At 38.9% G+C, this 12,210-nt stretch overlaps 1 protein-coding gene across 9 annotated transcripts in view; it reads right to left on the bottom strand.

The window, feature by feature from the left end:
• Positions 1-12,210, bottom strand: part of OTOA (otoancorin) — a 40,901-nt gene that overhangs the window by 12,682 nt on the left and 16,009 nt on the right. For 8 of the 9 annotated variants that reach the window (XM_056335659.1, XM_056335660.1, XM_056335665.1 and 5 more), the window contains 9 exons: positions 11,834-12,001; positions 11,378-11,518; positions 10,747-10,802; positions 10,267-10,384; positions 9,668-9,741; positions 8,002-8,137; positions 6,466-6,656; positions 4,256-4,349; positions 2,984-3,113 (listed from right to left, as the gene is read on the bottom strand). In XM_056335659.1, the coding sequence (XP_056191634.1) occupies positions 2,984-3,113; positions 4,256-4,349; positions 6,466-6,656; positions 8,002-8,137; positions 9,668-9,741; positions 10,267-10,384; positions 10,747-10,802; positions 11,378-11,518; positions 11,834-12,001 (1,108 nt within the window). The remainder of the gene's footprint in view (positions 1-2,983; positions 3,114-4,255; positions 4,350-6,465; positions 6,657-8,001; positions 8,138-9,667; positions 9,742-10,266; positions 10,385-10,746; positions 10,803-11,377; positions 11,519-11,833; positions 12,002-12,210) is intronic. The other variant, XM_056335666.1, reaches the window with a different exon arrangement.

Here is a 12,210-nt window from a genome sequence, read left to right as displayed (position 1 = left end):
ACGTTTAAACAGCACACGTGTGAATCCAGCTCAACGGGAAAGTAACAGACATGAAAGGTCCTTTTACTCTGAAATACCCTGACAAAGATGTATGACTGGTAAGACTTGCCTGACATTTAAACAAGGTGAAGACAGAAGCTGGATGTGTCAGAGAAACATGGTGCTTGTTCTTTAAGTCCAGCATGTTGTTAAAATGTCAAGATCGAGAGAGGGCTGTTCACTTACAACAGAACTGTTTGGACAGACAAACTCCATTTAAAAATCTTATTTAGGTTCTGGCCCCATGCATGATCAAATGAGACAGCTTCCATTGTGTGTTTTAACACATCTTGGTCTTTGTTGACATAATCTCCAAAATTGATGGAAAGCGGAAATTAGAATCCTAATGTGGTTTCTTACTGCTCTCTCTCCTGTCACTTATTTAGGAAAACCTTATTAAATAATTATCTAAACCAAATAATCCCTACATGTCTTCAGATACGGTCATTACCAGTAAAAAGCAGGAATTTCACAGACGCTGTGCCTGAGCTAAGCTCCCCCAGATAAATAAATTAAAGCGAGGATGTACAAAGTAGATTTGTACTTTGAAAGGAGGCAGAGGAGGGATTTATTTGCATCAAAGGAAGCTGCAGTAGTGGGTAGAACACTGAAAAGATTGAATCTGTTGAGCAAACGAAAATGTTGTTCGGCTTCCACTGTACCAGCTGATGTTCTGCTCTCCATTTACACCGCCCTCTTGTGAAACTGCATTGTTTCACTTTCCCCTGCTACAAAAGGTCAGCTTTTGTCATGCAAATACTACCCATCCAGACACAATGCAGTTCCCTTCCCCAAGTCACGAAAACCTAATATTTTGTGTTCTTGGAAAAAACATTGATTTTATTATTTGTAACACACCAGATACATTGGCGCGATTACAGCGGGAAATGCGCATTAGACTCCTGGCTTTGCTTCCTGTATTTGATGCTACTTCACTCTTCTTTTTGCTATATAATCAAATTTAGTTTGATGAAGAACCTATTATATATATAATACATTGTAACATCTCAGTGCTTGAGATAGGCAACTTGAATTCTTTTTCCAGCACTGCCACTGCTTTCTGGTAGCATCTCAAGCACGCGATTCCTGAGTTTTGCCTCCTATGTTCCATCTTGCCTTAAGCACCACCTTTGTTTTTATCTTGATGGAGACACAGATGTTAAGAACTCTGTCAATGGTAATTGTTACTGTTATTAATATTAGCTCACAACTGGACTGTGGGAAATATAAACCACTGGGTTGGTAGTATGAAGAACCCTGGTGTTATTCTAGAGCCATTTTCATATACGCAATTTTCTAGTGATTTACAAACCAGTCATAAAACTTCATTCCTTATTGAAACCACCGTGTGAGTTGTGTGGAGTGGATTAGATTATGCTTGGTAAGAGAACTTCAATATCATGTTTGGACCGCAGAAATATTTCTTAGACTAGCACAAACAGCCCTTCAATTTTTCATCTCCCAGACTCCCCCCCCTAGCTGAGTTCACGCACCCCAAGTGAAGAATGACGAGCCTCCATAGCCTTTGAGTCAAGTTACCCTTTTACAAAGATCATCAGCTTCGCTAGCAGGTTTATATTGCAGTGCAGATGAGACAGCTCTGCATCTGCACTGGACATGAATTAATCTGATTAGAGAAGTCTTTGGGATTCACTTTGCTCTGGTCCAGAGGCCAAAAAAGTACACATAAGGACACAAGCACACTGAAATACCTGATGCTGAACCTTTAGTCCTGTGGCCCATGTCTAAAGAAATATGATTTATGATCTGGTGGTTTACTTGTTCAAGGAGGAGTGAACTCCATACATACAGATGGACTAATACTCTGCTATTACACCAGCTGGATTCTGCTTTTTTAGAGCATGATAATTCTGTAATGACTCCTCTGATCAACAGAGGTCATGTTTTTTTTCAGGCTACGCAAAAATACAACTGTAGAACACCCTCTGTCTGTCTCTGTATAAGAATACAGCACTATCACAAGCAAATTCATTTCCAGAGACACACAGCTGTCATTCAGAGTTGCTGTTATACAAGCAGATGGATTTCCATGGTGGCTCAGGGTTTGCCGGGAGCTTGGACCTGTATTCTGTTAGGCAGAGAACCAATGGGGAGATTTTCAAAGATGTAAAGGCAGACAATATCAAACTCCTTGAAATTATTGTTGGGGTCTAAACTCCCATTAATGCTTTCCAAAACTCTGCCCCACAGCAGTGTTGTGTTCCACAGCACAGGATGGCATATCTTAAAAATTCTGCCTGGGTGAATTTCAAGTAAAAGAAAGAATACAGTTATTGTAATAATAGAATATAGTCCAAGTATGTACCTCATACAAAAGAAAATGATCCATTTGTCACCAGAGGTTGTAATAGTTAGTTTGGTTGCTAATTAAAATACCTTTTAGATTGTAACAAACTTTGTCCATTTGGACAGACAAAACACAGTGCCATCGACTTCAGATTTAAGAACAGCCAAATCAACATATGCTCATGTCTGGCAAAGGATTAACTATGCACAATCTTTTGGCATGACAGCAGCTTGTCACCTTCACAGGTTTTTAATTCAAGGATTTTCACTAATATTACAAAGAAAAGTAAAAATAAACAAAAAGTAAAAATAAAAACATCTAATTCAAATAATTTGTCTTTTTCCTTTATGCATTCAGGAATGTTCCAGGAGATGCTTAACCATGCAGTTCTGTAATGAAATTGTTTCAGCATTGGTCAACGCATAAGACAACTACAGGCAACAGAATGAAGACTCACTGTTTTTGCTAAAAGTCTGAAGCTCTAAGTTACTCAGTGCTTCACTTTTTATTGTTTGGCTTCTCAGAATGTACTTGATGACAAGGTGAAACAAAAAGTGTGTTTGAACTGCACCATCACAGCCCAAATTGACACCATTCTAAATGCCGCACTTTGCAGATACCAGGTGCAATACTGACCAGGTCTGGTGAGAGATGATTCAGTGTCGGCAGTGGCATTGGAGACAGATTCAAAAACAGTTGACAGAAGATCTTCAGACGAAGAAATTGGTCCTATTGTCTTTGCTATTTGTAAAATGGTACCTGGGAACTTCAAAAGGAAAGAAAGAGTAAGTAAGACTTATTTCTCCCTTTTAAAACAAATCAATTTGCAGAGAAAGACTTGTGCTGACCTCAGCAAAGCAGGGGTTAGTAACAGCTCAGCCTCCTTCCTATTAGTGCAGATGTTCAGGAGAGTAAATTGGCTGCTACTGAAAGGTCAACAGTATACGTTTTGGGGGGGGAAAATTTAGAAACAAAGCAAATTCTGAGCGATTCTCTCTCTTGTATGCCCTCTCAGCTTCTGGCAACACCTGAGCACTGCCTGACTGGAATCTGTCCAGACCCTCCTGTAGCAATGAGTTCCACCATTTTACTATGCACAGTACAGAAAGTACCTTATTTTGTTTATCTTAAATTTGCCAGATAAGTGTAAGAATTGAGGATAGAAACCCAATTAAATTATGAAAAATAACTTTAACCTGTTCACCCTTTTCAGGCTTTTTGACCCCTCTCCTCCACCTTGCTAGACACCTTCATTTCAGTTGAGTCCTATACTATATGGTCAATTATCAGAATTATCTCCTGAGGAAAAGCTGCTGACTGGGCTCACATATTTCTGCTGAAGAATGAAATCCTCATTCCAGTATAGATTACTCCTATACATAAAAATTACAAGATTATAAGAACTAAAGAGGGCAAAGAAACTACAAAGTGCAATGCTGAGGCTATCAGTTATTGTTATGTGTGCTATGCTGCCCCTAGGGCAAAGGGCCACATGAGTAAATGAAAATGTGATCAGTATGATCCCGTTATTAACAAGATAAGAAACATACTTTTATGGTTAGAAGGCAGGGGAATGGAGGAAACAACACTGCAAGGTGTAAAGTACTAAAAATGTTTTGAGTCTGTGTCACTATAAACGCACTGTTTTTTTTATCTAGGTGACAATGTACAATTATCATTGTGTATGTGAAAATAAATTGCTTATACTACCGTTACTTTCAAGAAGAAATCTCAAGACATTATGATGGAGTCAAGAATGTGTGAAACATTAACCCATGGTTCCCTGCCAAGAGAATTATTTACCTTGTTTAGCATTCAGGTTACATAATTTAGACCGCGTTATGATATTCACAAATCCAAATTCTAACATTACCTTTTACAAATTAAAAAATTATAATAAAAGCATACCTTTTCAGCAAGGGCATTTAATTCTGCTTTTGACAGCAGAGCTATGAATGGTCCAACATCTAATGTTGTTTCAGCTGTCCAGTTGTTTGGGGAGCTGAAGAAATAATTCAGAAAATTGTATTAATGAGGAATGTTTGCAATCAAAATTATACTAAATACTAAAATTTCAGAGGTTTTCTTATACTGTATCATATAGAAAACACATTTCTATGCCAATGTGATGATTTATGCTTGTTAACATCAGATTGCATTTTCTCATCTCTCTGTATAGGGCATTAGTGGAATTCTCAATATATTCAGAAAAAGCCTTCAAATATTGTGGTAATAGAACTCTCTCCCTCAATAGTATTCTTAGCATTACAGCATTAAGCGAGGAGAAATAATTCTTTTTTAAGAAGAAAATTTACCATTTTCTATCAGGTTCATACAGCAACATAACCTGCAAGATTATATCAAAAGAGAAGTAGAAACCTCATAACCAAAATCAAACCCATTCTTTTTACAGGAATCTTATCCTAAGGACCAATGTTTTGTCCTTATATACCAATGATACTTCAAGCACGCAATACTTGCCCATACTTGCTTATAAAAAAAATCCCACCCTCCTCTATTCTAATGCTTAACTACTCGCAGTGGCACAGGGGCTGTTTTTGATTAGTGTTGGGCAACTGTAACCTTCCCTGATGTCAGCAGCAGCTATGGGTGGTCAACATTTCTGAGTAACAGGTCCATGCACACTTAGGAGAAGTGGACAGTTTTCCCCTCATTCTGAAACTCAGCAACTTCGGGAAGTAACTCGGTGTGCCACCAGTCTGCTGCTAATGCTGCCTTTTAAAATTAAGGGACAGAAACACGAATCTCAGGTGATGGAACAGAAGATTTCAATCCATACCTTATTAGCTCCCTGGTTTTACTGTCTGCTATTTCATTCATCTGCAACATCAAGAGGTATGGAAGGCAGATCAAACACCTTGGAGAGCCACATCTAATGACACCTATGCCACTGCTGTTGCTGTATGAGAAATCAATTCTATGACAGGTACCATCTCTCTTGAAATAACACGCTAAAATTATTTATGTGTCTTAAAAATGAAGTTCAGGTTCAGTTCTGAGTGGTGCTGGGTTTCAAAATGCATGTAGCTTAGCTTTGTGCAGGTTTGGCCTATTTGTTTTATACAAATCTGACAAACATCAGCCAACCCAGCTGGTGGTTGACTTAAAACACTTGGGTAAGTGATTTTCAGCCTGCAAGAGCCAGAAGAAGATGGTAGTAAGAAATCTGTTACTCGTGCATGTTCTCACAGAAAACTTTATTTGGTTTGTTGCTGCACTACGAGGATGTTTGACTAGACAAATATTTTCTAAATAAAATATATTTTTTAGCACAGCGTGTCACAATTCAATAAAATGGATCTGCGTCAAGATTAACGTAGGGATGGGATCTGGTGAAAATATAGCTGTTCCATTACTAGAAAAATACTGACTAGGAGGAAGCTGAATGAGCAACTAAAATGATCAAGTGACAGACTTTGGGGCTGAAGGGACGGATGGTTAGAAGCCACGCATTCTGTCTCCCTTTTCAAATGCAAGATACTTCTAAAGAGACAATGCCGAGAGAAACAGTATATTCTTGCCAGAGAGAGGATGGCTCTGTTCTTTGCATGACTGATACAGCAGTGTGGTTCCAACCAGCCTCCTGAACTGACTCATTAATGACATCTAACACGCCGTCTGCTTTGTTCTTTCAGTTGGTTGAACTTTATATCTTTCTGCTTCTTCTCTAGCTGTCTCCCATTACAACCGGTGCTTGCAGTCCTCTTTATTTCTCTCCTCACACCAGCACACTGAGTATCCCACTTCCATTTTCCCATTCTTTGTATTCCTACACCATTTTTTGCCTCTAACACCCTTTCTCTTGCCATGCCAGAGAGTCTGTTTGCCTGCCCCTCCTCTTAACATTATACTTTCTCACCTTTTCCTCTGGGAATTAAGTCATGCAGGGTGTCCCTGGGGATGTATTTTGTTCTGCAGTTATCATGTTACTCACAAGAACAGAAATGTCATTCTAGTGGACAGAGACCCCAAGCTTGGGCAGTGATAGAAGTTGTTTTGTGTTGTTTTCATTGAAGTTCTATCTGGGCAAAGCAAACGGTTGGTATTTGCATGGTTTAACCCTCAGCATAAGCAAGGTGGTATATCTAATATCTTACCCATATAACTCAAGGAGTTTGTATTTAATTTCAGTCTTCTGCTCGTGGCTGAGCTCTTGGCAGAGTTTGAATTGATGAAGGGCTGTTGCCATTGCCTTCAGGGACATTCTGTCGTGCAGAAAGTCTGGAGGTAAGTGGCAGATTAGATTTCCAAGTAGGTCAACATCATATTCATCAGCAACAGAGCCGTTCTGAAACAAGAAGCATTTACCTTGTTGGCAGAGCTCATCTTGGCTCTTGCCCTCTATCACTCAATTGCACCACAACACATTTAAGCTCTGTGACCCTTTAAGGAACAAAGAGACAACAGTTTGCACTGGCAACCTAATCTATGATTTCTGCTGAGACTGCTTCATAATTTTTCTTTTACCGATGCAACTGGTGATATCTAACAAACACTTGTCGGAGCTTTCAGTGTATTCTTTATTCCATATTGAAGCACACATAAAAAATTAGTTAAAACTAAATCTCCTGCCACAATCTCCACCTGCAGAGGTGGTGCAGTTCTGCCTGGCAGCAGAGCCCTCACATGGCCCCTTGTGACAAAGGGGCCACAAGCTCTTGCTGTCAGAAGGCTTAGCTCTAGGGGTTTCTCAAGCAGCTGCCAAAACACAAGGGATTATACAGCTGGTTAATATGTATAAGGACATGAATATTTGCAGCTACATCAAAGAACAAGTTCCACCTAAAAACTGGTGTGACTGCTGCAGCTCCTAGACAGCAGCAGTCACAAAATCCTGCTGGTACCACCACCTCTCCCATAGAGCCTCCTGTGCCACGCGCAGCTCTACAGGACTAGCAACACTTGGAGCAGGGGAGAACAACTCCAGGTGCAAATGGGTCAGCTCCAGGCTGTCCCAGCCAGTTCACCATGGTCAGTAATGCCATTTCATAAGAACACTTCGTAACATGCATGGAGTCAAGGAAAATTCTTAAGGAAGCTATAAAAAGGTTTCCTTAAGCAGGGAACAATAAAACTGAAACAGTACACAAAAAACTCATAAGAATACAGATGGGTAAGTCAAGACCTTATGTAGGTGGTGACTGATATTACTGGACAAAACGCAGTGCAGCAATACGTATGTGTATAACAGAACCACAGAACAGCTAAGTTTGGAAGAGACCGCTGGAGGTTGCCTAGTCCACCCCCTCTGCTCAAAGCAGGTCAGCTACACCCGGTTGCTTGGGGCCTTGACACTAAGCTTATCGGAGCTAGGTGATAGTCTAAATAAGAAATCATCACGCTGTGTGTTGCCTTTTGGGCTCTCAGCATCCACCAGCTACAGTTTCAGCACACAACCACAGAGCAGGAGAGCCTGTGTATCAGGTTGCTGTCTCTACACAGGAGACCATGGGCATGTGTGTGTGGACCAGACAGTACAAGTAGGCAGGATAACTTTGTGATGCACCACATTACAATACAGGGAGAGAAAACCAATCAACCACTTCACTCAGTTTGGAATTGTCAGTGGCTAGTTACAGATTACTGTTTCTGCAGTTCCCCCTCCCCTGCTGACCCCTCCCAGCTATACCTACCAAGCACTCCTGTACTTTTTGCAGGACAGCGTTCTTTTTGTGAAGGCTTGGATTGAAAAGGTCCATCTCAATCTTCCCCAGACTTCCAATGAAAGGGACACACAAAGGGCCTGAAACATACTCCAGGTACTCAGTCCTGCAGAAAGAATTTAAACAGTGTCAGAATATAAACCTGATCTTCATACATGCATAACCACACCCATAAAATCTATGATGACAGAAGAATTTAAAGACAAGTCTGGATCTGAAAAATTATAAATTGGCCAGGCCAGAAAAGTTGCAATTAATACACACTTTAACTTACATCTTCTTCCAGTTCATCAGCACATGAACTTTACTTCAAAAAGTGGCTGAGGGTTATAAATAGCTGCAAGCAGATGGAAGTGCTCTGAGATGCTTTAACACTGTATGAAACAAGACTGTCAACAGTTTACAAACTTTTCCCCTTCCTCCTTTTTATTAGGAATAATTCTGTGATGAGTGAAGATGCGGTGGGTGGGTTAAGGACAAGAAGTAGTTTTAAAGTAGGCCTCCTTTTTATCAAAGTCCAAGAAGGCTTGCCATATTAAACAAAATGCTGTTCTTCTCCACCCAGAGCAGCAGGCAGCCGTTGCATGTAAAGCCGTATCCCAGAGCTGCGCCAGCCCAGCCTTACCAGGGTTTGTAGGCAAGAGCACCAGTGACTTCTGATGACCCTCAACAAGCAATATGCAACTGTTGGCCAAACAACTTGGTGCTGTAGCATGTAGAAAGCCTTGCATTAAAGCCTTTCTATTATTATTTCATTGCTTTTTAAAGAGAGTAATGCCTTTTCAAATGGAATTCTTTCATTTTCTTACTTCTTTTCAATTAAAAATATTTCAGGAAAATAATAGTTCTCATTCCCTTTTATCCCTTTAAGCACGTAGGAAGAAAGAAAGGTTAAGAAAAAGAGGAATGAACAATTTGTACAATTCAGGAGTTCCTATTAAGGTACAATTATTATTTTTTTTTTTAAGGAAAAAAGGCGTCACTGAATATTACTTGGCTATTTACATAATGCAAAGTTTTTCTAACTTACAAAAATGTCTTTAAACACACTGAAATATTTTTAAGCATACAGAGCAGTATGCTTGGGAGGTACCCAATGGCTTTGTCTTACATATCCACTCTCAAAAAAATTCCTAAAAAAATAAACAAACCAAGTCTCACAACCTAGAGGGGGGGAACTCCAAAACAATCAAGAAACAAACAAACCAAAACAAACTAGCAAAACCTACATTTATGTTAGTTTTTTGATTCTGAACATGTTTAAGAAAGCCCAATGAACTAACACCTTTATTTTAGCAGACATCAGCAACAGTATAAGCAGCAACACTTCAAGCTTTTTCATTGCTGCCACACCACCACACTGTGATTCAGTGTGCGCACAGAGTGCTTCGAGGGGGACTGATTTCAAGGATGAAAAGGAATCCACAATTGTGATAAAAATGGGCTATATTAAAAGACACCAAGTATTACCAGCTTTCACTTGACACAGATTTTGGCTACAGTTAGCAACCACTTTTTATAAATTATGGATCACCAGTTTTCTTAGCATTGAAGAGATTATTAAAGAAGTGCTCTCAGGACTACTCAACGTACTGCTATGAATGCAGTAACATAAAGTAGTTAAGATGTAACTCACGGAAGCACCAGTAAGAGGAAAGGAGGAATAGATGCATTGGAGACTTTCCAAAACTTCCAAGCCAAACAATTAACCTAAAACCAACAAAAATTCAAGATCATAAACATTTAGAAATTTTGAGGAAGAATGAAAATTTAGTTTGTTTATTACAGCTTATAGTTTAGTATATACAAAACTGCATATTATCTCTTTAGAGAGCATTTTTCTTTGGTTTTCTTTTTTGTTTTTTTTTTAAAGTAGTTTAGAGCTTTCTTTTTGTAGACATTAGAGAAGAAGCATCCTATATTTGGGTGCATGAGAGCATTTGTATGGTTTTGAAACTTATATATACATTTCCAAACAGATTACTCATGAATTAGCAAGTTAGAAGGACTGTAGGAATTTCTTGCAGTTTGTAAGTGACAAATTAGGTTGTCAAAATGAAGTATGATAACAGACAAATTCACACCTAAAAGACTTAAATAAAGTATCTTAACAGACATGTTCACATACAAAAGATTTTGAAAAAATAAAAACAGAATTAACCAAATTTTAATTTAACTACAATTTAGATATTGGGTAGTTATATTTATGGACACAAAGTCTTCTTTTAGTTTTACCTGATATGGAGAAAGCAGATGAAGATTCATTTCAAAGAATTTAAAGTTGTTTAAAAAAATGTCTGTGCCCATACTTTCAATGACTTGACAAGTTACTCCTTTCACAAGCTGTCCTGTGCTGATAGGAAAAGCAAAGTTCAATCTTTTGAATATTTGAGCAGGATTTAGTCCTTACTCCTCACAACCATGTCCTAAGATACAGTTTCTTGACCACCTCTCCCATTTCTTGTAATTGAAAGTAAAAATGTAATCAAATTGAAAATTAGCCACTGAGCCTTAAAATACCCAAACCTCTGCAATGCTTTGACTCTGATTTTTGATTTGGAGACCCTTTTTAATGAGGAAGGTGAATTATCCTGTGGTATCAAGGAATGAATAAACATAAGAGAGCACAAAATAACCACATACTGTTTACCTCAGAGTTGCTCTCATCACAAAACTAGACTTAAACCCCGTTGCAAGAGAGACTCTCATCCATACCTTAGAAGGTCAACAGGATAGTTTTTCTTAGACAGCAATTCATACAGATACAAAGCCTGAAATAAAACTCACCACATTAAAGTTAAGCTTAGGTAATCCAGTTGGAAGATACAATAACTACTGCAAGGTTTTTGTACACTTAACTCTTATGCACTCTAAAGCCAGCTTGGCCAACCAAAAGGTTTGGCATCCAGTGCTGAATTCCTTCTTCACAAGACAAGACATCACTGTCTGGCATTATGGGATGATGTTAAAGATGTCCACGGCACACAACCACTGAATTCAATTTAGGTTTGAAGGGACCTCTGGATATCACTTGGTCCTCTTTCATCTCTGAACAGTCAAAGGGCCGATTGTACATGTAAATGTCTACTATACGGTACTGGAAAGCAAGAATGTATGTGGCAGAATTTTGAAGACTTTTAAACAGCATATTAATGCTCCCCTTTCTGCAGCATTGTCTCATAATGCTGCCTAGGCTCTAAATGTCCTCCTGTTGTTTATGTCAAGACACATTTTGGGGCCGTTCCTTCCTTTCACCTATGCTCCTTGAACATATATGTATTACACTTTTCTGATTCTTCCATCATACTAAATTGCAGTGGAATGGGAACTGTATAGCAATTTTTACCTGGCTTCTTCTGAGTTCTTTTTCTTTCATCATTGAAGAATTATATTCAGTCTGCTTCCATAACCCAGAAAGAGATATTTCTTTAAAGAAAGCTCCTTGTATGTCTTTGACTGATGAAGAAAAATCTCCAGATGCAGCTATCTAAAGAGAGGAACAGATAAACACATGGCATTTCAGAACTGATGCTTAGATTTACAGGATTTGCCCTTCTTTCTACTCTGTGTAATATTTTTCTTAAGAGGATAAAGGAAAAACATGTCAGTATTAAAACTGCCATGGAACTAAGCAAGAGAGAGCCTTCAAAATATACTCGGTGTTCAGAAAATAACATTAGAAATATGGACCATCGAGCCAAACCACACGTCTCAGTGACAATATTTTAAATCGTGCTGTGCATATCTGGTTGTTGTGCCCTTGTACAGAAAGAACCTGCTACACCCTCGAGTTCATGATCACCTTCCTGAGGATCCCTTGCTGTTGCGCAGGCGACAAGTCAGATAAGTACTGGGATGTTGTGCCTCGAATAATCTGAGAAAGCTCCTTCGGGTTCATGCTGTAGAATGACTGGGTGCTAATACCAGTTACCAACGCGCCCATTTGACTAACATTATAAAATGATAAGACCTGCGGAGATAACAGCACAAAAAGAAAGTTTTCTGGCTTGTGAACAGTAGACTCATTCAAAAGCAAAAGTTAACAAATAAATCAACACTATTATTTTGAAACTTCAGAGAGGACCCTGATTCCTTCCATTACAATATATTTGAATCTGGGATCTCTGATCATGCAAATTCTGCTTAGGGCAGTGACACAGAAAAAATAATATATACAAC

The sequence above is a fragment of the Falco biarmicus genome, chromosome 4 (genome assembly GCF_023638135.1).
Source record: "Falco biarmicus isolate bFalBia1 chromosome 4, bFalBia1.pri, whole genome shotgun sequence".
Classification (NCBI taxonomy): Eukaryota; Metazoa; Chordata; class Aves; order Falconiformes; family Falconidae; genus Falco; species Falco biarmicus.
Note: the sequence above shows the minus strand (reverse complement) of the source record. Positions and strands in the feature narration are given on the sequence as shown.